We start from the raw sequence: 25,394 nt of genomic DNA on the forward strand, positions 1-25,394 counted from the left end.
CGTGGTGCTGCACAAGCTTCTTAAGCTTTTTGACGTCGTTGGTGCGAGCGTCTCAGGCCTCACACACGCCCACACCCTCGCGCCTCCAGCGCTATATCTGCTCAGCAACCCGATAGCCAGCTCGCAATTGTGTGGACCAGAGCGAGCCAGGGAGGGCCATGTCATCAATGGAGATGATGGGCGACGTGAGTGTCCTTGGCCTTTTGCGCATCGAATCAATTCAAGCGACTCTTATTTTGGAGGTGGATTGGATGCGCCGGGTGGCGCTACACTGTTCAAGCAAGCTAACGACCAGCCGCCGGGTCCGCGGAGTAAAGTGAAGCTACTGCTTCTTGGTTTGAGACGGTCGGGCAAGTCTAGTATACAAAAGGTATGGTTGTTCACATGCTTGCAAGGGACGACTACTCATGCAACAGGTGGTCTTCCATAAGATGGCTCCCAATGAAACGCTTTTCCTCGAATCTACTGGTGAGATCATCAAGGAGAATGTCAGCTCCTTTATCGACTTCCAGGTTTGGGATTTTCCTGGGCAGATTGACTTCTTTGAAGCGAGCTTTGATGCAGAGGCCATCTTTGGAGACGTCGGTGCTCTTATCTTTGTAATTGATGCACAGGATGAGTATCAAGAAGCACTGCAGAAACTACACATGACCATCACCAAGGCTGTGTCGGTGAATCCTGGCATCAACATCGAAGTATTTGTGCACAAGATTGACGGCCTGTCAGACGATTATAAGATTGACGCGCAGAGGGATGTACAGCAACGAACAATGGATGAACTGACCGATATCGGCATGGAAAACGTGGTCCTCAGTTTCCATCTGACATCCATCTTCGACCACTCCATCTTTGAGGCCTTCTCCAAAGTCATTCAGAAGCTGATTCCACAGCTACCGACACTAGAGAACCTGCTCAACGTGTTCTGTGCCAACAGTATCATCGAAAAGGCTTTCTTGTTCGATGTCATGTCAAAGATCTACATTGCAACCGACAGTTCGCCAGTGGATGTGCAGTCGTATGAGATTTGCTCAGACTACATTGACGTGATTTTGGACATCTCGGAGATCTATGGATACCGGCGACCAGAGCAAACAAACGGAGACATGCAGACTGCGCAAAGAGTCTCAAAAGCGCAAGAGAATTCCGAGGCGTCGAGCATGATCCAGCTCAACAATGGCATGACCTTATACTTACGGGAAATCAACCAGTACCTCGCCTTGATCTGCCTGATGCGCGATGAGAGCCACAAAAGTCCTGGTCTGCTGGAGTACAATGTGCAGCAGTTCCAGCGGGCCATTGAGGAGATTTTCGAGGATCGGTGACGTCTTGTTGCTGCGATCAATCTCGTCCTCAAATTTTATTATTCAGCGCCCAAGAGACACAAGCGCAACCTTCCATACTTGTACCACCCTCGAGTAGCATGTCCAGCTAGGGCCCAGGGTCGTAGTAGCACGACAGGCATCTTAATACCAAATCACCGCCGAGCCGGGCGCCATGGTCCATACGAGTCGGCCCAACAGCTTCAAGACTGAGGGTGGACGTGTTGTGCCCGCCACAACAGACACGCTCATCATCGGCAATGGCCCATCCAGTCTTGCGATCTCCTTTCTCTTACACGGCAATGTTCCATTCTACAATAAAACTGGCACTACGCCGCATCCGGACTCTATTTTGCATGCAAAACTCTCGAGACCAGAGTTCAAGGGTCAGCCGTTATATAAGGCACTCGATAGCAGCTTGGATACACTAGTGGAACATTTCGAAGCAGCTGGCTATTACTCACAGGATGCATGGCCAGCGAATGTTCTGCTCGATGCGCTGCTATGGCCCAACGCGTCGCTAGGCGCAGGTGATGTGCCCAGCACGCTGTCCTTTGAGTATAACGCAGCTTATGCGCGAGACCACATTGTCCTCGGCTCAGCGATAGAAGCTGGTGGTCAGTGGGCAGAAGATGCGACACACGGACAAGAGGCACCATTCGGTTATGGTGGCAATTCGGGCGATACGGCACGCACGCTGAGCTATGCTGAACAATTATCTCTGCCTGGCTATAGCTTTGCGCAATGGCACCTGGAAACACAGGGTTGTGCATTTCCTGCGTATGAGAGACCAAGAAGACCGCTCGTCTCAGCGTATTATGCAGCCTATCCGCATTTCGTTGGACTATGTTCAGCGATCTATAATGGCACACGCATCACGGCTGTTGAAAGGCTACCAGAAGATACAAGCAAGCGGATACGATACAGAGTTCAGGGCATCGATGGCCGTGGTGTTGCCTTCGAGGTCACCTGTAGGCATGTGGTGCTGGCGTGTGGGCTGTACAGCAGCTTGATTGAACCGCCTGCCTTGCTATCGCCATACACTCGCTGGCCATCGCCCGTTGACAGTGAATCGTCAGAGGATGAGACTTCGCTGCAGCGTGGCCCACTCCTTGTTATTGGATCTGGCTTCAGTGCTGCCGATGCAGTGATTGAGAATATGGAACGACGGCCCATCATCCACGTTTACAAATGGGACACAGCGACGTACACGTCACCGCTCAAGCACTGCCACAGATCGTCATACCCCGAGTACGCAAACATTTATAAGCGCATGAAACTGGGTGCCAAGCAAAGCAGTGGTGCATTCCCAGGGGACAAGCAGTACCAAGCCTTTGCAGATGTGGCTATCATTGATGTCCACGATACTGCTTTTGATGGCAAGCATGCTCGTCAGCGTTTACAAGTGACAGTACGCCATCGAGATGGCACCGAGTCATGTGTTGCGGTGAGCGAAATGGTCGTACTGACGGGACGTCGCACCTCGCTTGAATTTCTCGGTCCCAAAGCATTGCAGCAGTTGGACATTCACGAGAAGGATGGATGGATGGAGAAGGTAGGCCTACGTGCACACATCAGGCCTCAGGGCGCTGCATTGGTTGTGTTGGAGGATATGCTGTGCATTGGTTCCATTACGGGCGACTCGCTCATCAAGTTCAGCTATGGAGCTGTTGTTGGTGCTGCGATGCGGATCATCTCTGACACGAAGCAGGCCTAGCTGCTCCCGTCTCTGTACATACTATATAGTCAATATCCTTCGCAAGTGACAGAAGTGACCAAAAAACAAGGAAGCGACCACGAACAAAGCACACCAGCATCAACCCAAAACACGACACAAGCGCTCGTAGCAGCAGACTGCCCTCTACTCAGCCTCCAGGGCCCCCGAGACCTCGAACTAAGAACAGTCCGATCGATACTGCGCAACTACGAAGCCCCGCGACAAATACCAGAGCACTCCGCCATTTCGCGGGCTAGACACCTGCTCCCCCCACTGCATGTAAATGCTGAACTCTAGCCTTCCTCAGGCATCTGCACAGCCATCAGCAAGTCATACGACATCGTATACACCAAGCAATGGTATCTCTGATGCTGCGCCTTCAAACCATGCGCAGGTGATGCAGCCGCGACCGACACGGCTTGATCATGCAATCGATAACGTCGCCCGTATGCGTCCCACATCACGCAAGAACAGCACAAGCTCCTTGTCTGTCTCGTCAAGCAGTAGTCGTTTACCGTCCGCTGCAGATCCGGGCTTCAATATGGCATCTGGGCAAAGTAGTGCAGGTGTACGCAATTCAACACATTCAGAGAGGAGCGTCGCATCAGGTGTGAATGGCTCGGCATCTACGGGTGGTAATGCAGTACATTATGGACATGCGCAGCAGTCGCCTTTTGCAACCAACAGCAGTCATGCACCTTATCCAGGCACGCGACACGCGATGGAACCGCCTGCCCATCCCGGCCAACCTCATAAGAATGGCGAAGACTGGGCAGATCGTGGAGCAAGTCGCCGGGTAGAGCACACAGTTGTTAATGGCATCAAGACAAAAGTCGTTGTGAAGAAGGGTGTCAAGGACTTCACCTTTGGCGAGACGCTTGGAGAAGGCTCGTATTCGACTGTGGTATTAGCGACGGACAGACAAACGCTCAAGGAGTATGCCATCAAAGTGCTTGATAAGCGGCACATCATCAAGGAGAAGAAGGTCAAGTACGTCAACATTGAAAAGAACACGCTCTTCAGGCTTGGTGATCATCCTGGTGTGGTGCGGCTGTACTACACATTCCAAGACGAAGCGAGCTTGTACTTTGTACTTGATTTGGCCACGAATGGCGAATTACTCGGCGTACTCAAAAAGCTCACGACGTTTGACGAAGAATGCTCGCGGTACTATACTGCGCAAATACTGGACGCTATTGATTACATGCATTCAAAAGGTGTCATTCATCGCGACTTGAAGCCAGAGAATGTGTTGCTCGACGACAAGATGCGCGTCAAGATTGCCGACTTTGGAACAGCAAAATTGCTAGATCACGATGGCAGCGCGAATGGCAGTTCGACCAACGGCAGCGAGCTTGAAGGTATGGAGCAATCTGATCGCGCAAACTCGTTCGTTGGCACTGCAGAGTACGTCTCACCCGAATTGTTGACTGAAAAGTCCACATGCAAGTCATCAGATCTTTGGGCGTTGGGCTGTATCCTCTATCAACTGCTCGCGGGCAAGCCTCCATTCAAAGCAAACAATGAGTATCAAACCTTTCAAAAAATTGTGCATCTCGATTACACCTTCCCACCAGCATTTCCAGCGACTGCTGCAGACCTCATTCGACAGCTCCTTGTCGCGAATCCAGTTGATCGCTTGACCGTACCGCAAATACGGCAACATGCATTCTTCCAATCAGTCGATTGGTCGACCCTATGGAAAGTCAAAGCACCAAAATTACGACCCTACAGGCCGCAGCCAGGCATGACAATTGAACAGCAACAACTTGCCATGCCTCAGAGCAGCGTCCAATTGCCCACCCATTCAGGTACTCGCCTCGACTTTGCGCATCAGCATGCGCACCATGGTTCTCCGCACGCCAAATTTGCAATTGCACCAACCTCTGCACATTATGATCATGAATCCGTCGCGCAGTCGCCCATGTCCTCATCGCAGAAAAATTCGCCGATATCGGGGCCAGGCTCGTATGGCGCCGTACAATCACATCGCGCGCCACAACATGCTACAGTGAACGGTGCCTCTACCACTGCAACAACACGGCCTCGCTCACGAATTGAGTCATCTCCCTCTGAACTCGATTTGCAATTTTCACAAATATTGAACTTGCCTGGAGAGCGCATCTTGCGGCTAGGTCAGGTCAATGTGCTGTCATCTACATCTGGCGATGTACCTCGCAAATTTAACAAGATGCTTTCAAGGAAGAAGCATAGGACTCTACTTGTTACCTCGACAGGCCGTTGTCTTTACATTGAAGTATCGGGAGACAGCAAGAAGGTTAAGGGCGAGATCACCTTGTCGGGCACAACAACTGTGACACGCCTTGCAGATGAGATTGGCAAGAGCTTTCTTTTGGAGACACCGCAAAAGTCATATCTCTTTGAAGATCCAGCGACACGGAGCTACGATTGGGTAGAGAGCATCAAAGAGGCGAATGGTCGTGTGGCCGCTCGTCTAGCACATCAAGCTGGCAGTGGGCCAGCAGCAGCTGCAGCGGCCGCCATGGCGAATCAACCGCCTCGCTCATCATCTAGCAATATGAGTGGGAAGAATCTTGCTGCGTCTGCTGCTGGTACGCATGGTGTTATTGGCAATGGAGCAGAGCAAAAGCAGAAGCGGCGGAGTCGCATAGGCTTCTGAGCGTGGGACTGCTTCTCTTTCTTAGGCATTTAATTTTTAATGAGTTCACAAACCTGTACCATGACCACACGAGCTTCAATATATGTGTTGACATGCAGAGCTTGCATGAGCATCCTGATGTGCCAGGGCTATTGATTGCTCCTTGCTATTTGTCCAAAGATGAGCACGATAAGTTGCTTGCCATCATCAAAGCTCTTCCCTGGCCTGTGTCGCACCACAAGACCACTGGGGTCGGCAATCCTCTGACGAGAAAGGCATTGCATTATGGCTATACGTTTGACTACAAGACAATGGGCGTAGATCAGCAGATCCCATTCAAACCATACCCAGATTGGCTCAGAGAGACCTTCCCAGTCGGAAGTCGGGACTTGTCATTGAATGAGGATGAAGCACTCGTCAATGGATATCAGGATCCGGATCAAGTCACAATCCAGTACTATCCGCCTGGCTCAGGCATTCCTCCACACTGTGATACACACAGCACATATACTCATCTGTTCGGGTTGTCACTTGGCAACCCAGTGACGATGGACTTTCGACAACCTCGTCCAGAGGGCAGATTCGAAGTCCCTGTAGATCTTGTACCTGGTTCAATGATTCGCATGTCTGGAGCATCTCGCTATGAGTTTGAGCATGGCATCAAGAAGCGTCGTTCGGATCCATGGCCCGTGAATGACGGGGCGACCGAAAGAGCGCGTCGTGAACGACAAGAAAGGTGGAGCATCACCTATCGTTGGCTGCGAGGCGACGGCATTGAGTGTGAATGCGGCAATGCTCATTTCTGTGATACAGAGCAGAAACGGCAAGGAAGACCAAAGGAATTTCGTTGGAAGACAGAAGCTCAAGAATGACATATGTACTTGTCGATTATCTACGGCAATGACACGAAAAAGTCCTGCTCCCCATCCTTGGGAAGCACTCTGGCAGCTTTGATGATATCGTCACTGAGTGAGCAGCGGATGCGCTCAGTCGTCGCCGGTGAACGCCACTCCAGAAACGTGTCGTCTCCCGAGTCGAGACGAGCACGCTTGACTGCATCTCTGAGTGCGAAGAATGGTGCCAAGCCTAAAGCGAGGCCTGGCTCGCCAATACCTTTACTTGACTGAATAGTCTTGAGATTGGCCCAATCAGCCTTCTTCAAGAAGCTTACTCGGAAGTCTTGTGGAATATCGCGTGCTCCAGGAATCTTGTATGCTCCTGGTCCTTTCGTGAATAGTTGACCATTGTGGCGAGTCCAAAGAGACTCTTCGATTGTGAAGAGACCAGTACCTTGCACAAACGCACCTTCCACCTGACCATAGTCAATGGCAGGATTGATACTCCGGCCAATATCCATCTTGAGATCTGTCCGCAGCAGAGTCCAGTCGCCTGTCAAACAGTCAATCTCAACCTCGGAGCAGCCCACAGCTTGGGTGAAGTAAGAATAAAGGGGTTTTGCTTCGTCGCTCTTTGAGCCCCATACATAGGCAATGTCTGGTGTCTTGTAGTGTCCGTTTGCACTCAAGTTGACTCTGGCGTAATATGCAGTCTTGACAATCTGCTTAAAGGACGCTTCTGGGTCTGCTTCAAAGAAAGGTTTCAGCCGCTCCATAATCTGATCGCATGCGTTCTTAATGGCAGCGCCATTCAAGTCAGATCCAGCAGAGGCAGCAGTCGGGGATGTATTGGCCACCGTGTTGGTGGATGTTTCCGAAACAAAGACTTGGTCAAATGGAATGCCAAGCTCTTCTGCACACACCTGAATCATCTTTGTGTTCAGACCTTGGCCCATCTCTGTTCCACCATGAGCCAAAAGGACATTACCATCTTTGTAAACATGGACGAGCGCACCTGCCTGGTTGTAATGCATTGCGCCGAATGAAATGCCATGCTTGACAGGCACGATCGCAATACCACGCTTCTTCCATTTAGACGACTTGTTGAACTCTTCAATCGCCTGCTTGCGCTTCTCGTACTCTGCTTCCTTCAGTACTTCAGTCCAGAGTCGTGGCATGTGCCAGTCGATGAGCTCTTGGCCATACGGCGTGCGATGACCTTCCCATGACAAATTATCACATCGAAGCTGATGCACATCCATCTTGAGCTTATCAGCAATGGTTTCCATAATCGTTTCTGCAATGAACGAGCCTTGCGGAGCGCCAAAGCCTCGGAAGGCTGTATTGGAATGAATGTTGGTCTTTGCGCACCGGCCGCGAACGTGGACATTCGGAATGGTGTAACAATTCTCGATATGCGATAGACAACGATCCATGGTGGCACCTGACAGGTCAAGTGACCAGCCTGCATTATTGGTGATATCTCCATCGAGTGCAAACACCTTGCCGTCTTTAATGCCAGCCTTCCACTTTGCTTGGTACGGGTTACGCTGACCCGTTGAAATCATGTCAGAATCACGATCAAGCATGCATCGAACAGGACGCTGCGTGACACTTGCAGCCAAAGACGTGATGGCTGCCAATTGAACACTTCGTGATTCCTTACCACCAAACGCGCCACCCATGCGATTGACACGCACATTGACACGCGATGCACCGAGCCCCAGTAACTCAGCCACGGCCAACTGCGTAAAAGTTGGATTCTGCGTGCCAGTGAAAATCTCAAACTCATCATCACCCCGGGGCACAGTAACACATGCTTGTGTTTCGAGGTAGAATTGCTCTTGTCCACCCATCCGCGCCTCTCCTTCAATGACATGGTCACACTGAGCGAATGCTTCGTCCATATCTAGACCGCATCGCATGAACTTTTGGTAGGGGTGGAAGCTGTCTGCTGCAATAGCCTCATCGCACGTCAGGATCGCTGGAAGTTCAGTATACTTGACACCGACCGCTTGCGCTCCCAAACGCGCTTGAGCATAGGTATCAGCAAGGATCATACCGATGGGTTGACCATGACAAAAGACTTCCGCTTCAGCAAGATACGGCTCATCTTGAATAACATCACCCCAAAGATTACCGCCTTCTCGGATATCTGAGGCGGAAATCCATCGGGTGACACCAGGAAGTGCCAGTGCCGCGGATGCATCCACAGCAAGTACCTTGGCGTGTGCTTTTGTGGACCAAACCATACAACCATACAGCTGATTTGCAAACGCTGGGAAATCATCCGTATACTGAGCTTGACCCGTCACTTGTCGCATCGCTGCAACATGCGGCAGTGGCTTACCGACAATCCGGGTGTTTTGCACTGGTACTTCATGATCACGCCAGCTTTTCATCAAGCCACGTTCAATGGGCGCTACTGCCTGAGCATCGAGTTCTGTGCCGAGCTGCTGGCAAACATCTGCATGGAACCGGTAGAAGAAGCCAATGGCAAGTGACTTTCTGAAGGTGGCCATACCTCCAGGCACACCGAATGGCAAGTCAAATTCTTCACCCAGCGTGTTCAGTGCCTGTTCAAGGACATCTTTATCAGTCCAACGCTTGCCCATCAGGAAAGCCTGTGTCTTGAGAGCCATGACGGTCGTTGCTGCCATGCCACCATATGCAAGACCAATTTCCTCGACTGTATTGTCGGCAGCGAGTCTCACTCGCATACCGCTCGTGACAATGGCAATATCATCATCCTTGCGCTTCGACTGCTTGTAACTGCGTGCAAACTCTTGCTCCTTCAGGACAGGAATCTCGATGCGTGTCAGGACACCATCAGCCGGTAAAGCAGTCCGTCGATAACCAGTAAAGAAAGAAAGCACATCAAGCGCTCGTTCAGGTTGACCAGCGCAGCGATAAAAGATCTTGGCGCCCAATGCCATCAAGAGTGGATTGAGATCACTAATGGGTGATGCTGTTGCAAGTGCACCTGCGGGCGTGCCGACGTTTCGAATTTGTCGACCGGCAAAGTATTTGAGTTGCTTGACAATTGCAGCGAAAGACTGTGCGCGTGTTTCTCCGTAGCGTTTTGTAGCGGGCTCATCGAGTTGGTATTCGACATCAGTGAGGGTCGCATTGGCACCAACAGTGATGTGATTGTCGTGAAACTCAATTTGCTTGAGCGCTTTGATTTCGCCAGCATAGACGGATAGGTTGTAGTTGAGGTTCTTGAACTTGATTTCAATTTGGATCTCTGAGCTGCCACCGGTGATTTTGGCGTCAGCGCCAGCAATAGCTTTGATGTCGAGCAAAGTATCCACCGTGACGGGTCTGAACCAGTACTTGCGTTCATTGCCAAAGTACAGGGCTCTTGGTTCATACTTCTTGAGGGCAGGTGGGAAGAGCAGTTCAGTGGTTGGGTCGTAGGGCTTGAAATCAACGGGTGGGAAGTTGCGTGCCGTAGGTGGGTTGGTCTCGAGTGATGAGCCACACGCATCTTGTGTACCTCCCATCTTGCAGCACTTGTCGCCCATAGCACAACCCTTGTCGGCGCCTTTAGCGAATGTCCGCGCAGCATCGAGAATGGGTCTGTATCCAGTACATCGACACAAGTTGCCGTCAAAGGCTTCTTCGAGCTCATGCTCCGATGGCTCAGGGTTATTTCTCAATGTCGCATACAATGACATGACGAATCCTGGTGTACAGAAACCACATTGACTGCCGTGAAGTTTGGCAATGCGTTCTTGCGCTGGATGTGGGTTCTTGTGTGTGCCGAGTGCTTCGACGGTGATGAGATGTTTGCCATCGAGGAAGACAAGCGGTGCGATACACGCATTGATACTCGCATGATAGACTTTCTTTGTATCTTTGTCATATTCAGCGACGATGACTGTACAACTGCCACAGCCGCCTTCCTCGCAACCGCGTTTCGTCCCTGTTAGGCCGATTGCGCGGATATATTCTAGCACGGTGGCTTCTGGATCTGGATTCTGCAAGACTACTCTGTTGCCATTGAGGTAGAAGAAGAGCTCTGAAGACCAGGCTTCATGCTTGGCAAGCTTGAGGAGGACTTGTTGGACGCTCGTTTCGCTCGCGACAGAAACGGACGGCACGAGGACTGCGTCGTTGGGCATCTGATGGTCAGTCGTTTGCAGTAGGATGTGTATTAGGCTCACGATAGATGAATTTGCAGTCTCTGTCGGCCCTTGTCACTGCTGCTTGTCCCAGTAGCTACAGCTGCTATAGGAATGGTGGAGATGATGCCGCGGCAGCCCGAGGGTCTATATGAGTGTTGGGTGCTGGGTGTTGTCTTCTTCGGCTTCGTGCGCAAGTGGCAACCTCCAGAATTTCTTATCGCCAGCCAATCACAGGCATAGAACTACTTCGCTTGTCCTTCTGTGCCACGAACAAATAGACCCCTGGAGATGTAGTCATGTTGCTATGATTCCCTATGAAGCTTGATCGAAAGGCAGGCTTCAGCTTGCGATTGCTTGACTGATCAACGAAGAGAGAACATCGCCGTGAGCATCCTGCAACATGGTAAATAACCCGTAAAGTGAACGGCTTAGACAAACTTGTATGCAGGACTGATCAAATATCGCCTGCTAAGTGTCGAGCGTCTGATTACCAAGAGATGTCCTCTCCAGCCCACGGTACCAAGCATGATAGGATATCGACCATTTCGGTGTCATCTGAACATGAACTCACGTGCAGTCTGCCAAGCTGCTACAATCGCGCGTGACTTCATCAACTGGTCTCTAGCTAGAGTATTCTAAAGAGTCCTGTAGCTTCTGCGGCTCACATTCTATCACATTTGAAACTAGCTGCACGAATGCCAGCGCCTGCAGACCTCGCCAAGATCAAAGTCAACCTCAAACTCAGCGTCAGCCGCCTTCGCTTGCTGCAACAAAAGAAAGTCGCACTTTCTAAACAAGCACGACGCGAGCTGGCACTTCAATTGATACCGCAGGGTAAAATTCAAAGTGCACGTATTCGTGTTGAGAATATCATTGCGGATGATATTTATGTTGAGTTGTTGGAAGTACTTGAATTGTACTGTGAGTTGTTACTTGCCCGTATCGGTCTGCTCGATGCGCTACAACTTGGTGGGGTTAAAGGTGGTACGCCTGCGAGTGTCTCAGGGGTGGTAGAGAGTAGTGGTGGTGCGCATGGTGGTTTGGAGGAAGCACTCTACTCACTCATGTACGCAGCGCCGCGTGTCGATGTCAAAGAACTCACGGAGTTGCGGAGATTACTGATCCAGCGATATGGCAAAGCATTCGACCAAGAGCTGACGGCTTCAGCGACAGCAGCGGAGACAATGGGCGGTGGACCTGGTTCAGAGAGTAAAGTGAGTGAAAAAGTACTGGGCAAATTACGCTTCGCTGTGCCAGATGCGCAGTTGGTCACCAGCTATCTACGAGAGATTGCGAGAGCGTATGGTGTCGACTTCCACAATGGAGATACCCCGCCTGGGTCCGTACACGATGGCGACGACGAGCCTGGAACGGGCAATGCAGAGCGTGTTCCTGTGGCGAGTCCAGGACTTACGGTGGATGATGGCGACCTGCCGGGATTGCCGTCTACGCCAGGTGGTAAAGCAGTGGCGAGCGTATCGCTACCCTCACCTAGTACGGAGAATCCAAGGCCGCGACTTGTGGTACCAAAGGACGCTGCACCGCCCCTTGCAAAGCCGCCAGGCGCGAGTGGGACGCAAGGAACGAGTGGCGTTGATGATCAGAGCTTTGACGCGCTCATGTCACGATTTGAGAAGTTGAAACGAGGATAGACCTTTCGGCTGTATGACGTTTCTTTACATGACTCTATTTACACGTCCTGCTTATCAGTACTCTTCTGCACAGGCGATTTCATGCCTTCTTGCCGTACAGAATCACGAATGGCCGCTGCTGTGGAGGTACCTGCCAACGTGACAGTCTTTTCTGACCGAGCTTGAGGCGTCTCGTTCTTTTTGGACGAGATCACCTTGGCTTTCTTGAGCTTTTCGGCAACGTAATTCCAGCTCTTGAAAGGGCCAGCCGTTAAGATACCCTTGATGGTTTGCACAGTCGACGGCCATGCTACCGTTGCGCTAATAGCTTTCATTACTTCGGCATTCAGAGTGGACGACGCCGCAATAGCCACATCAAAGGGGCTGCCAAAAGTGGAAGGCACACCTTCCTTTTCTGATGTTTGAATGTGGATCGCATGCTGTTCACCGAGCTTATGCCGATAAGCATTGTAAAGTTTCGCTTGAAATGTCTTCGGTAGTCGTCTGACCATATTTCCACGCGTTTGTGGGTTCAAGTCTTGCGTCAAACCAGCCATATCTTGACCTGAATGCTCGGTGCCCATGTATTGGATATTTGGTAGATCTGCCATCAAAGGGCCATAGAGACTTCGGAAATGTTGCTGTTGCGCAGAGACGATATTTTCTACCTTTTTGGGGTTCTCACCACCAACAGACATGCGTGGGTCTCCGAGATACGAGAGACTCGCTATTGTCGTGAATAGTTGGCGTTCAGTAAACGTCTGTGGTAGAAGCAACAGCGCAGCACGTAGCGCGGCGTTGAGCGTTCGTTGATACGCCAGTTGAACTTGAGGATGGTCTCGGAGAACTTTGATGGGCTTTTGCATACGTCCAGCAAGGTATAATGTCCGCCAGTCGTCTAAATCTTCGCAAAGTGTATCGAGGTTGACGACACCATATTTGATGGCAATGCCATTTACAGTAACGTAGGGATTGAAGTAGACGCCTGCACCGTATCGTTCTTGAACATGTGAAATCGTGCCTGACCCGAGCCGTCGCAGAAAAGAGTAGTGGTCCGCATGATCTGTCAAATTGAGAGAATGAAAGTGTTGAGCATGTGAGACGCCAAAGATGTAGTCGACCATGGGCTTTGTCGTGGGCGTTTTCGCATAGCCGCGTTGAGGAAATACGCCAGAGCCATAGGCAAATGCAAAGCGAATGGGTGCCTTGAATTGCCAAAGGACTTGGCGAAGCTGTTGCGTGAGTTCGTCATGCCCTACGTCCACTTGTTCGATGATCTCGTTGTTTGGACTGGTGGACACCTCACGCAGAGCAATAGACTGGGAAAAGAGCCTTGCATGCTGGCGATAGCCTAGAAGATGAGTGCTTGTCCGTCTCATTCTCTCCGCATTGTGGTAGTCATGCTGAACGTCATCTGCTGGAGTCAAAATTCACAACCAGAGAAGCATACGTATAAAATATACTTCCTCTACACAGCTCCGATTTTCTCGTTGGGTTCATACTTTTACACAGTCTCCCTATGCTGAGACTAATGCTACTGATCTAGAGATCCTTCTTGGCTTGCTCGGCAATCTTTCGCGCCTGTTCAGCCCGCTTGGTCAGAATCTGCTTGACCTCAGCCAAGGTGTCTTCACTCAACTTCTTGGCCTCTTCGCCGTGCTTGTCTGCAATGGCGTGAATGTCCTTGAAGTGGCCCATAATCTCACTGCCAGAGGGAATGGCATCGAGGTAGCTGCCGAGACCAGAGTTGTTGGCGTATGATTTCGCCTGGTCCACGTATTGCTGCAAAGAGCCAAAGTCCTGCTGGTCGATAGCCTTCTTGACGGCTGGGATCAGCTTCTTGATATCGCCAGACTTGATGGCATCTTGGTTGTCCTCGAAGAACTTGGACACTTCCGGAGACTTGGCAAGCAATGGCTTGATGCTCTTCTCGAAGCCCTGGTTGTATGCGTCCTCACCCTTTTGCTTCAATTCGGCAAATTTGTCATTTGCAAGCTTGGTGATCTCGCCAATGGATCCAGCGTTCAGACCTTTGCTTGCAAGCTCTTGTACCTTGTTGTACATTTCATCCACTTCCTTTTGCGCCTCAGGACCGTACTGCTCTGCGAGCCTCTTCAAGTCGTTGAAGCGTGCACCAGCTTGTTTCTTGAGTTCCGGGTGCTGGTCAACGAGATCGCCGCCTGCTGCTGCTGCGAGCTCCTTGATCTGCGCAATCTTGGACTGCATGATGCCCCAAGCCTTGTTGGCAGTTTCGAGATCAAGCGAGCCCTTTGTAGCAACACCCTTCAGCTCATTGTAAGTCTCTGTGACGAGCTTGTCAACCTTGTCGCCATGCTTGGCAGACAACTTGTCCAAGTCATCAAAGGCACTATCCAAGATTGGCTTAGCGCCTGGAATCATGGCAGCATAAGACTGTGTCGTTTGCCTCAAAAACCTCAGCGCCTCCTTTGGCTCTGGTGTGGCATCCAGTACTTTTTGCTTCATCGAGTCCATGGTTGCTTTGGTCTCCGATGCCATCTTAACGGCAGCCCGAGCGCCTGAGAAGTGGTATGCTGCATAACCAACAGTCAGGGCAGCGACCGCCCCGGCAATACCACCGGCGACAGCACCAGACTGTCCACCGGCGGTAGCAGGCCTTGCACCGGCACTGTTGTGACGGACCTGCTTGAGAATACGCAAGTTGCGCGTGGTACGGAGGGCTGTGCGAGTGTACATGATTTTAGAGACTGTATTGGAGCGAGGCTAGATGGTCTGGCAGCCTCTCTTATATCAAGCTCAAGCCTCATGATGATTCACGGGCCAAAGTGACGTCTCCGGGAGTTTGCCATGACGTACTTCCTCGTTCACGGAGCAGTCACATGTGTCTGAGCAGGAGGGTGAAAGGGACAGTCCAGAGGAGACTGGACCTCGACAGTACATGCTGCGCCTATGTGCTATCATGCACATGTGCTATTGCCAGGCTGTTTGTGTGACTGCACTTAATCTCCCTTCGCTTCCCCGCGTCTCGGATCTCACTTCACCCGCAGTCCGACCCCACGCTCACAGACCTCGAGCTACACAGCCAAGCTCAATCTACTCAGCAGCTGTGTCGTCTCTGCTAATAAGCTATAACTACCCACACTCGGCCTCTTTCGAGAGTCTATAGCAAGAAGCTACCAGAAAAATCAGAATCATGGGTATCGTGTCCAGGCTCAAGGGCGTCACATTCGACCAGCCTCTCATCGTCGCACTGATAGTCGCAGGACTACACCGTTCTTCGCGTCGCGGTAACCTGCGAGCGCGTTCATGGCTTAGGTCTGCACACATCGCACTCGCTGCCAGTGTCCTTGCCTGGCTCAGCAGGCGTTATGCAAAAGGCATGCGTAATGGTTGGACTGTGCGCAGGATTGATACCACACAGGACGTGGTTGTCATCACGGGCGGTTGCAGTGGCATTGGTCTCGTGACTGTTGGAATGCTTGCTGCAAAAGGATTGCGTGTTGCTATCCTGGACCGCAACCCATTGCCTACTACATCACCTGTGACGGGCAACAGTCGAGTCAAGTTCTTCGAATGCGACATTACTGATCGCGAGCAAGTGATGCGTGTTGCACAAGATGTCAAGGCTGCTATGGGCTCACCTACGATCTTGATCAACAATGCAGGTATCGTTCGAAAGCAAGCAATCATGGAATCGACGGAGGACAACATCAACCGAACAATGCAAGTGAATGCCATTTCCCACTATTGGACAACACAAGCATTCGTACCTTCCATGATTGCCGCTAATCGTGGTCATGTCATCACGATTTCTTCTGGCGCTGCATTCCTCAGTGCACCGAAGATTGGTGACTACAATATGTCCAAGGCCGCTGCCACCTCCTTCACGGAGACTTTGCAGTGTGAATTGCAGTACATCCACAAGACGCCCGGTGTTCGCACGTCGACCATTCACCCATTGTACACGGCTACAGCACTCCTCAAGAATGATGACTTTGGCAAGCAAAGCAGCAAGCTCGTGACTTCTGCTCAGCCTCCTGAGGATGTTGCTCGAATGATTGTGAGGACTGTGATGGAGTACGAGAGCCGATTCTTGGTGTGTCCTGAAAAGATGAACATGTTGATTGGTATGCGTAACTGGAAGGAGTGGGCACAGGTGTATCTTTACAACGGTCTTGCTGAGAGTGTACTTGAATAAACTTTCTTTGTGTATATCTTTTGTAGGCTACCTAGTTTTAACCTCAATCGGCCATATCTGTATCTTGAGTCTTTCTGAGTTCATCACGTCGTTCCATTCGAGCAGCGTACCTAGCATTCACCTCCTCTGGCAAGTCTCCTCGCTTCCGCTTCATGACGGGCGTATACTCCCGCCACGGCTTGATGTGTCCATCACCAATATCAATGCCATTCATTAACGTCTGTCTCAGAGTATCAAGCCCATCATCATTGGTTCCTTTGGCGCCTGGATGCTGTGCTGCATAGCCAGCTGCACTATCAAGCGCCGCACGGACCAGCCAGCTCGAGATCGTTTCCTGTAACAAACTCTCATGATATGTGGCGAAGGAAATGGCAGCAAAGCGATCTGCATATTGGCCATACTGCCACTTTACCTTATCTCCAAAATCGGTATCATACAGAGTCAAAGGCAGGTCATTCGCCATTTCATAGCTCGGCTTTGTAGGTACTTGTTCAACATTGAGCAATTGTGTAATGAGGGAAGGCTGTTCATGCCCACGACCGATTGCCAGTAATGTTGCAGTGATGCAACGTACTTGGTGCCACAAGAACGCAGTGCCCTCTAGATCCAACACCATCAAGTCCTTGAGAGGGTCACCGCATGCAGGCTCAAGAGGCGTGATGCTGCAGCGCAGAATGATGCGCTTAAAGTTGGTGATTTGCTTGGACGTGTCGAGCTTGCAGAAATTGCGAAAGTCATGGTCGCCTTCCAGCAGCTTACATGCTTCATTCATAGCCTTTATATCAAGAGGTGTACTGCCAATCACGGCAGGATGAATGAGATACTTGTAGTGTCGTTTGACGCAGCTGAAACGGGCTGAGAAATCGTCTGCTATCCGATCATCATACGCCAAGATGCGAATTGTCCGCGGGAGACAGCCGTTGAGTTGCTCAATGTACTTGGGCGCCACTGTGCTAGTCTCTGCATCTTCGAGCAAAACGTTTGTTCGCACACGTAGCGCCATCACTTGACCCATAGCAGACACACCTTTATCGGTTCTTCCGCACCGCGAGAAGTTGCATTCATCCGGATGTTGAATCATCTTCGTCTTTAACAATGCCTTGAAGATCTCTTCTTCAACAGTCGGGAACTCTGTCGGCATATTTTGCGTCACGAGACCATTGTAGTGCCAGCCCAAGTAGGCATACTTGAAGGCGACATACTTGTGCACGTAGCGCGAAAAGTCTAGCTGCCGAAGCGGTTTTTGCTCAAGAATCTCCCTTCTAGTCAGACGTATCTTGGTGGATCTCGAGCCCTTGACCAAACTGTCTGTGCTCTCAGGTGCAGGTGCAGGTGCAGGTGCAGGGGCTGTCGCACTCTGGTTGTGTCTTGCCAGCTGGCCCTCGAGATCGATGATACGCTGCAGGAGATCTGCACGAGACGCGGACGAGTACTCTGCCATCCCACGCCTATTACTTGCGAATCTACAAATCAATTGGCGAAGCCCTGTCGATGCTATGAGCATGCGATGCCTCAAAGCCCAACGTCGTCGCGCTCATTCGTCTTCTGGTGCCAACAATTTTGAAATTCGCACGAATCCTTGAGATGGTGGTGCTCTTCCAAGCTCAGTGTGCCTATATCTCCTCCTTGTGCTGCTTGGCGACTTGCCAGAGTGGGAAACTATCTCGCAGTGCATCCTTCACCTCGACATCAGTCGGACACTTTTTGTACAGAAACGCCCGACGTGTTCGTGTCTTCAGTTCGCCCTCCCAGATCCTTGTGCATCGATTGTTCTCATAGTCCGGGCGTTCGGGATCGTCCTCATTGTCATCGACTTGCATCGCATTCCGCGGTGGCTCTGTCCATGCAATTCGGTTCTCCATAAGCTTTTGGAAAAACTTAACACTCTTCTGGCCGCCTTCGATGTACACCAGGTTGAATCTCGGGTTTAGCACCACCACGCCCGTCAAGGCGCACTGGTGTGCGTTGTCGTCAATCCGCTTACGCACATAGCGGCTCGCAAGTGTCTCAACACGCCATGCACATCCGTGGATACCGCGAGCTGCATCCTCCTCAAGCTTGATGCGCGCCTTTTCTGCTTTTTCCTCCTTCGTCAACATACGCTCGATGTTATCCCGTTCATGACGATCTCTGCGCTCTGCCATCTGCGCCCGCACCTTTTGCTCCATCTTGGTGGGATCGAGTGCTGCTTCTTCAGCATACAGAGTCATCATGTTGCTGAGCTTCACTTTTGGTGGCTCAGGCGGAATGAGACCTAGACGTTGCTTGTCCTGCGTATCCTTTCGCTTCGCAGTACGATCCTGATTACGCATCTTCTTGTGCTCGCGCTTCGTATACATGATGCCCTTTGGCTCAGGCGCATTCAAGTCTACCGGTGCTGGAATTGGAATGGGGTGTTGTACCATGTTAGTAACGGCACTCTCATTCAGCAGTGGCTCTGTCGATTGATCCGTGGCTTCCTGTAGGAAAGGCTTATCCCACCACTCGACCACGGGTGGTTCAGGCTTCTTAATGAGTCTGCTCGACATATCAAAGTCGTCTTCCAAACCAGCTTTACGCGCTTCAGCAGCCTGTTGAGCACGTATGGCCTTGAGCTCCTGCTCACGCCTGATTTCATTCGCCTGCTCAATGAACTTGCCATGCGGGTTGAACTGGAGCACTTTGGCACGTCGATTCACGGGTCGGCTGAGATCTCTGCCACCAAGCTTCGCATCATAATAAGGATTCTTTGTCGTGTCGCTGAAGCCTTCTACCCCATTGAGCAGCTCAAGCTGCTTGCGTTTCGGGACCTGTGTAGGCTCCTGCGGTTTCTGATTCGCCATAGTTGTAGCAAAGCGTGACTTGGCACTTCGCTTCTTGCTCGCAAGCAAGAGAGAATCATCTTGCAATGCTGGATGTAGTGCCGTAGCCAGGCCACCTCTCGCAGATGCCTCTGACGAGGAAGGCAGGTGGTCATTGCCCGCTTTTGCATTCGTACGCGCGACAACAGCAGCTTTCGCAGCTGCGATACGAGCCGCTAGTGCCGGATTCATCTTTGAAGCTGCTTGACCGGGCTGACTCTGTGTTGACGATTGAGAAGCGTTTGAGGGAGCAGCTTTCGGAGATGTCTGAGCAGCATTGAGCTTTGCAATCTTGGCAGCGACTGCTGCTCGAGCACGAGCGACCACATCCTCAGTATCTGGATGCGGTCTTTTGTTTGACGACATGTCAGCTGCCTTAGACCGAGCTATGCCTGATACCTGAGCTAGAACTAGTTGTACAGCGGCAGAGTACACGGACTGACGACGCCGTGAGAAATCGAAGCGACCAAAAATTTGACGAAAGCGACAGACACCGATCGAGCAGCAAAGAACAAGCGAAGGCTGCGTTGGGCCTGGTGAATGTGCTAGCAACAGCCAGTCATGAACATTGCGACGCCCAGTGCTACTTCAGTACAAAGTGTGTCCTTTGGTACTTTTACCGAGGAGGATGTACACAAACTCAGTGTCATTCAAGTGACGACAGAAAAGATCTTTGACAACCTACAAGTAAAGCGCTCTGCTTTGAGAATATCTGGCTGACTAGTAGCATCCGACACATGGAGGACTTTATGATCCAGCGATGGGCCCGCTGATGCGCGGTGTTTCCTGCTCCACATGTCACCTTGACGAGCGATTCTGTCCAGGACACTTTGGCCATATCCAATTGCCGCAGCCAGTGTACCACCCGCTCTTCTTCCTACAGCTGTTTGCGTTGCTCAGAGGCACCTGTCTCTACTGCTATAGCTTGCGATTGTCTAGGGCAGAAGTACACAAGTATGTGTGCAGGCTGACCCTGCTTGAACATGGCCTCTTGCTCGAGTCGCAAGATTTTGCAGACATGGACTTTTCAAAGGACGAAGAGGACTTCCTTGAGGCGGAGGAGTCAGAAGAGGAAGAAGATGAGGCGGACAAGAAGAACGTCTCGGCTCTCATCAAGCGTCGTGAGCGATGGATGGCTCTCAGAGTCAAGGCTGCCTCGCACAAAGACCGACCTACATCCGATGCAGCCGTTTCCAATGCACGTCGTCTACTCATCAAAGACTTCCTCTCTCGCATTGCATCCCGTCCTCGTTGCGACAATTGCCAAGCCTTTTCACCGGCATTCAAGAAGGATGGCTATGCCAAGATTTTCGAAGTGCCCTTGGCTGGGAAGGCAAAGCAATATATGGACCAGCATGGCAGAGTCAAGCCAGATCTAATGCGATTGTCAAAGGAGAATGCAAAGGCGGCTGCGGCCAACGGTGAGCTAGAGAACGCAGAATCAGAAGACTTGGAACTCTCCGAGGATGAGTCTGAGGAAGAGGAGATGCAAGCAACAAAGGCAGATAAGAGGCGAACGCCCAAGTACGTCTTCAGCTTCGAGGTGCATCGCATCATTCAGCAGCTGTTCGAGCATGAGCCGCGCATCACAAATTTGCTCTATCGTGGCGAGCGCAAAGCGAGTCCTGACATCTTCTTCCTAAGAGCTGTTTTGGTCCCGCCCGTAAAGTTCCGACCAGCGGCAAAGCTCGGTGATCAAGTGCATGAAAATATCCAGAACGAGCTTCTGTCCAAGGTCTTGGCAGCTTCCAATCGCATCCGAGAAATCAGTGTCAGTCTAGGCGACAAGGAAGAGCGTCTTTCAACAGCTTCGAGATTGCAGCTTGAAGACCAACTCACTCAGTCCTTTGTGCTTCTCCAGCACAATGTCAACTCTCTAATCGACTCCAACCGGAATCCAGACCCTATCGGTCAAAATCGTGAGCATCCACCTGGTATAAAGCAGGTGCTTGAGAAGAAGGAAGGTCTTTTCCGAAAGCACATGATGGGCAAGCGTGTCAACTATGCTGCTCGCTCAGTCATCTCACCAGACCCAAATATCGAGACGAGCGAGATTGGCGTTCCTCCAGTGTTCGCTAAGAAGTTGACATATCCAGAGCCAGTCACAGCTCACAACTATGCGCAGATGCGCGCTGCCGTCATCAATGGCCCCTTCAACCATCCCGGAGCAACACATATTCAGAACGAAGATGGTGCTCTCGTATCATTGCTCAACATGCCACAAGATTCACGTACAGCGCTTGCAAATCAACTTTTGACGCCACAAAACGCCAATGGCACAGGCTTTGACGGGTCGCGCATTCGAGCAACCAACAAAAAAGTGTTGCGGCATTTGCGTGATGGCGATTTGGTTCTCATGAATAGGCAGCCGACGCTGCACAAGCCTTCCATCATGGCGCATAAAGTGCGTGTTTTGACGGGCGAAAAGACGATTCGCATGCACTACGCGAATTGTAATACCTACAATGCCGACTTTGATGGAGACGAGATGAACATGCACTTGCCACAGAATGAGAACGCACGGGCGGAAGCGGCGCTGATTGCGAATACGGACAATCAATACTTGGTGCCGACTTCTGGTGATCCGCTGCGTGGTCTGATTCAAGATCATGTTGTCATCGCTGTCTGGATGACAAATAGGGATACATTTTTCACTCGTCAAGAGTATCATCAGTTGCTATATGGCACGCTACGCCCTGAGGAAGAAACAGATCCGCATGTGGATCCGCGAATCATCACGGTTCCTGCTGCCATTCAAAAGCCAAGACAACTCTGGACGGGCAAGCAGGTCATCACGACACTGCTCACCAACTTGAAGCCTGTGGAACAATATGGCCTCAATCTTGAGTCAAAGTGCAAAGTGGCCGGCAAGTACTGGTCGCCTGATTCAGAGGAGGGTAAAGTCATCTTCAAAGACGGTGCCCTGATGACTGGTATTCTGGACAAGTCTCAATTTGGAGCAAGTGCATATGGTATGGTCCATTCTATCTATGAGATTTACGGGCCAGAATATGCTGGTAGACTGCTGTCGATGCTTGGCAGATTATTCACCAAGTACTCTCAAATGCGTGCCTTTACCTGTCGAATGGATGACTTGCGGTTGAATCCCGAGGGTGACTCTTGGCGTCGCGATCTACTCCAAAAAGGCCGCAATGCCGGCACAGAAGCATCTTCTCAATATGTTGGCCTCAAGACCGCCGATGGCAATGCAAAAGATCTCCGCGATCGTCTTGAGGAGGTACTGCGTGATGACGAGAAACTGCAGGGACTCGACGCTGCGATGAAGGGCAAGATGAATAAACTGACGAGTTCCATCATTGATCAGTGTATTCCTGGTGGGTTGCTGAGAGAATTCCCACACAATCACATGCAAACAATGACGGTCTCGGGTGCCAAGGGCTCCAATGTCAATGTGTCGCAGATTTCATGTCTTCTTGGACAACAAGAACTTGAAGGTCGCCGTGTCCCCATCATGGTATCGGGCAAGACACTTCCTTCGTTCAAGGCATTTGACTCGCAAGCCATGGCAGGAGGCTTTATTGCAGGCCGTTTCCTAACTGGCATTAAACCGCAAGAGTACTACTTTCATTGTATGGCTGGTCGTGAGGGTCTGATTGATACTGCCGTCAAGACCTCTCGTTCAGGTTACTTGCAGCGTTGTCTCATCAAGCATTTGGAGGGTATCAAGGTCAATTACGATTCCACTGTGCGTGATGCGGACGGATCACTGATTCAGATGAATTACGGCGAAGATTCGCTTGATGTGATTAAGCAGAAGCATCTCTTTGAATTTGGCTTTTCCGCGTCCAACTTTAGGGCTCTCAAGCGTAAGTATCGCGTTGAGGAAGTGGCATCTCATCCCATGTTGGATGTAACGAGTTCTGGCTACAAAGCAATGAAGAAGGCCCTCAAGAAGCCTGAAAAGTATGATCCTGTCCTGTCCATCTCGAATCCAACGCGAGCTGTGGGTGTGATTTCTGAAGCGTACCACGAGCGTCTGGAGAGCTACATCAGCGAGAATCCAGAGAACATTCTTGTGGACCGCAAGACATCCAAGGAAGACCGGTCCAGACTCAGTGGCGAGGTTTTCCGTTCCCTCATGCACCTGCGCTATCAAATGTCACTGGTGGAGCCAGGCGAGGCAGTTGGTATTTTGGCAAGTCAGTCAGTTGGTGAGCCTTCTACACAAATGACGCTCAATACTTTCCACTTTGCAGGATTTGGTGCCAGGAATGTCACGCTTGGTATTCCACGATTGCGTGAAATTATCATGACGGCGAGTGCATCCATCAAGACGCCAACCATGTCAATGAAGCTTTTACCATCAGTGTCTGAAGAGGATGCTTCACTCTTTGCGAAGGATCAATCTCGTGTGCTCTTATCGCAGCTGATCGAGTCTGTCGAGGTGATTGAGCGACTCAAGGTGACTTCTGCGGGCGAATCAAAGCGTTATATCATTCAACTCAACTTATTCTCTGAGAAGGAGTACATGGATGAGTACAATGTCAACAAGGATCAAGTCGAGATTGTCATTGCCAAGCGATTCCTTAGAGCTCTCAAGGATTGTACGCTGAGGCAGATTCGGAAAGCTGGAGGCAAGGTGCCTACCGTGGATGATGTTGGCAAGACCTCTGGCAAGACGAAGGCGTCTCAAGACTTTGATGAGAATGTAGCGCATGAAGCTGGCATCAATGATGAGGAGGGTGAGGATGGTGATGCAACAGATGCCAAGATGCATGAACGCGCCAAGATGATGGTCTCTTATGAGAAGCCTGATGATGATGAAGAGGCAATTCGAAAGGAAGCGAATACGGCTGATGATTCGGATCTGGAAGACTCGATCGACATTGACATGAATTCTGACGAGGAGGCTATGGATGTGCAAGATGGCGAAGATAAGGATTCTTACGAGGTGCGCAAGGCTATGGAATCGCAAGCGGCAGAACAGAAGAAGCTACGCAAGGAGATGGCTCGCAATGCAAACGAAAACCTGGCCAAGTTTGATTTCAATGAACAGACAGGTGCGGTCTGTCGCATTGAGCTGGACTACCCCACAGCAACAGCCAAATTGCTCATGGTGAACTTGGTTGAGGAAGCCGCCAATATGACGGTTGTTCAGGAGCTTTCTGGTATTCGTCGCTGTTTCCGCATGCCATCAGAGGGACTCGATGAGTCTCGACTGCTTGCGACGGAAGGTGTCAACTTTAAGGCCTTTTGGAATGCAGAGGGCGTCATCTCACACAACGACATGTACTCAAACGACATTGCTGCGATTGGTGCTACGTATGGTGTTGAAGCGATGCGAAATGCCATCATCAAGGAGGTGTCTGGTGTGTTTGCGGTCTACGGTATCGGCGTTGATCGTCGTCACTTGTCGCTCATTGCAGACTACATGACATTTGAAGGTGGTTACAAGCCCTTCAACCGTATGGGGATTGAGTCCAACCCATCGCCCTTCCTCAAGATGACTTATGAGACGACGTGTACGTTCTTAACGCAAGCGAGTCTTCATGGAGATATCGATACGCTCGATAATCCAAGTTCCAAGATTGTCATGGGTAAGTTGGCCGGTGTTGGTACGGGCGCCTTTGACGTCTTGCAAGATCTCAGTGTCTCTGCTTAGATCCGTCTGTGTCTCTCCTTGTACTGCGTAGCTAGCATTCGATATTTTCCGTTAATGCCAACGATTTGATCATTGGCTCATGTGACAGAGATGAAGCCGGCTAATTTGTCATCTGCCAAGCTGCTAAGCATACTGCCATAGTATCAGTGTCAACTGTCAACACTGTCGAGGAAGCTCACGTACACACAGTCCCAAACAAGCCATAAAGAGGACCAATTGCTTGCGCCAAATGAAATGCGTGACGGCATGAACAGTGAAAAGACGACGAGTGCCGGCTAATTGCGCTTTTTGCTCCTGAAATTTTCAAAGAGGAAGTCTAGGCCTTGTATTGGAAAAGAGATCGAGGTCAATATTCGCTTAAGTCTGTAGCGCCATGAATCCCATGATCACATAGACGGTGCCCATCATTTAATTTCGATATGTTTCATGTGTGCTGCTCCAACTTTCAAGGTTTCGCCTTGACCATGGTTACGGAGGCCTATAGCCAGGGCGTCACGGGTC

General features: G+C 50.9%; 13 protein-coding genes across 13 annotated transcripts; 8 read left to right on the forward strand and 5 right to left on the reverse strand.

Moving 5' to 3' along the window:
• The first annotated feature begins 62 nt into the window (after positions 1-62).
• BCR37DRAFT_382678 (Gtr1/RagA G protein Gtr2) lies at positions 63-1,490 on the forward strand. Its single transcript, XM_040869928.1, has 3 exons — positions 63-185; positions 296-370; positions 417-1,490. Exons 1-3 carry the CDS (start codon positions 159-161, stop codon positions 1,320-1,322), a joined length of 1,008 nt encoding a protein of 335 aa, XP_040723159.1. The 5' UTR covers positions 63-158; the 3' UTR covers positions 1,323-1,490.
• A 4-nt stretch (positions 1,491-1,494) lies between these two features.
• Positions 1,495-3,036, forward strand: BCR37DRAFT_394862 (uncharacterized protein; the record flags this gene model as incomplete). Its single annotated transcript, XM_040871536.1, has 1 exon — positions 1,495-3,036. The coding sequence occupies one exon, from the start codon at positions 1,495-1,497 to the stop codon at positions 3,034-3,036; it is 1,542 nt and encodes a 513-aa protein (XP_040723160.1).
• Positions 3,037-3,757: 721 nt separating this feature from the next.
• On the forward strand, positions 3,758-5,677 carry BCR37DRAFT_350702 (kinase-like domain-containing protein; the record flags this gene model as incomplete). The annotated part of the gene is made up of 2 exons (XM_040868029.1): positions 3,758-4,886; positions 5,001-5,677. 2 exons carry the CDS (start codon positions 3,758-3,760, stop codon positions 5,675-5,677), a joined length of 1,806 nt encoding a protein of 601 aa, XP_040723161.1.
• A 92-nt stretch (positions 5,678-5,769) lies between these two features.
• On the forward strand, positions 5,770-6,434 carry BCR37DRAFT_394864 (uncharacterized protein; the record flags this gene model as incomplete). The annotated part of the gene is made up of 2 exons (XM_040871537.1): positions 5,770-6,345; positions 6,393-6,434. 2 exons carry the CDS (start codon positions 5,770-5,772, stop codon positions 6,432-6,434), a joined length of 618 nt encoding a protein of 205 aa, XP_040723162.1.
• A 65-nt stretch (positions 6,435-6,499) lies between these two features.
• On the reverse strand, positions 6,500-10,781 carry BCR37DRAFT_382682 (Molybdopterin-binding domain of aldehyde dehydrogenase-domain-containing protein). Its single transcript, XM_040869929.1, has 2 exons — positions 10,662-10,781; positions 6,500-10,619 (listed from the first exon to the last, which is right to left on the reverse strand). The coding sequence occupies exon 2, from the start codon at positions 10,617-10,619 to the stop codon at positions 6,549-6,551; it is 4,071 nt and encodes a 1,356-aa protein (XP_040723163.1). The 5' UTR covers positions 10,662-10,781; the 3' UTR covers positions 6,500-6,548.
• A 506-nt stretch (positions 10,782-11,287) lies between these two features.
• Positions 11,288-11,968, forward strand: BCR37DRAFT_361139 (regulator of Vps4 activity in the MVB pathway-domain-containing protein; the record flags this gene model as incomplete). Its single annotated transcript, XM_040868226.1, has 2 exons — positions 11,288-11,567; positions 11,628-11,968. Coding segments are annotated over exons 1-2 (591 nt in total), but the record flags the coding sequence as incomplete, so codon positions are not given.
• A 506-nt stretch (positions 11,969-12,474) lies between these two features.
• On the reverse strand, positions 12,475-13,500 carry BCR37DRAFT_338761 (mitochondrial matrix Mmp37; the record flags this gene model as incomplete). The annotated part of the gene is made up of 1 exon (XM_040867311.1): positions 12,475-13,500. A coding segment is annotated over one exon (1,026 nt), but the record flags the coding sequence as incomplete, so codon positions are not given.
• A 213-nt stretch (positions 13,501-13,713) lies between these two features.
• BCR37DRAFT_122368 (uncharacterized protein) lies at positions 13,714-15,196 on the reverse strand. The gene has a single exon (XM_040866001.1). It carries the CDS (start codon positions 14,966-14,968, stop codon positions 13,796-13,798), a length of 1,173 nt encoding a protein of 390 aa, XP_040723166.1. The 5' UTR covers positions 14,969-15,196; the 3' UTR covers positions 13,714-13,795.
• On the forward strand, positions 15,070-15,532 carry BCR37DRAFT_122404 (uncharacterized protein). The gene is made up of 2 exons (XM_040866002.1): positions 15,070-15,434; positions 15,490-15,532. Exon 1 carries the CDS (start codon positions 15,171-15,173, stop codon positions 15,396-15,398), a length of 228 nt encoding a protein of 75 aa, XP_040723167.1. The 5' UTR covers positions 15,070-15,170; the 3' UTR covers positions 15,399-15,434; positions 15,490-15,532.
• Positions 15,533-15,611: 79 nt separating this feature from the next.
• BCR37DRAFT_350830 (uncharacterized protein) lies at positions 15,612-16,430 on the forward strand (the record flags this gene model as incomplete). The annotated part of the gene is made up of 1 exon (XM_040868036.1): positions 15,612-16,430. The coding sequence occupies one exon, from the start codon at positions 15,612-15,614 to the stop codon at positions 16,428-16,430; it is 819 nt and encodes a 272-aa protein (XP_040723168.1).
• A 43-nt stretch (positions 16,431-16,473) lies between these two features.
• On the reverse strand, positions 16,474-17,871 carry BCR37DRAFT_350697 (pseudouridine synthase; the record flags this gene model as incomplete). Its single annotated transcript, XM_040868028.1, has 1 exon — positions 16,474-17,871. One exon carries the CDS (start codon positions 17,869-17,871, stop codon positions 16,474-16,476), a length of 1,398 nt encoding a protein of 465 aa, XP_040723169.1.
• Positions 17,872-18,091: 220 nt separating this feature from the next.
• Positions 18,092-19,351, reverse strand: BCR37DRAFT_331690 (pre-mRNA processing factor 3-domain-containing protein; the record flags this gene model as incomplete). The annotated part of the gene is made up of 1 exon (XM_040867032.1): positions 18,092-19,351. A coding segment is annotated over one exon (1,260 nt), but the record flags the coding sequence as incomplete, so codon positions are not given.
• A 416-nt stretch (positions 19,352-19,767) lies between these two features.
• BCR37DRAFT_400498 (DNA-directed RNA polymerase I subunit RPA1) lies at positions 19,768-25,024 on the forward strand. Its single transcript, XM_040871804.1, has 2 exons — positions 19,768-19,957; positions 19,998-25,024. The coding sequence occupies exons 1-2, from the start codon at positions 19,832-19,834 to the stop codon at positions 24,891-24,893; spliced, it is 5,022 nt and encodes a 1,673-aa protein (XP_040723171.1). The 5' UTR covers positions 19,768-19,831; the 3' UTR covers positions 24,894-25,024.
• Positions 25,025-25,394: the final 370 nt, after the last annotated feature.

The sequence above is a fragment of the Protomyces lactucae-debilis genome (assembly GCF_002105105.1).
Source record: "Protomyces lactucae-debilis strain 12-1054 chromosome Unknown BCR37scaffold_19, whole genome shotgun sequence".
NCBI lineage: Eukaryota > Fungi > Ascomycota > Taphrinomycetes > Taphrinales > Protomycetaceae > Protomyces > Protomyces lactucae-debilis.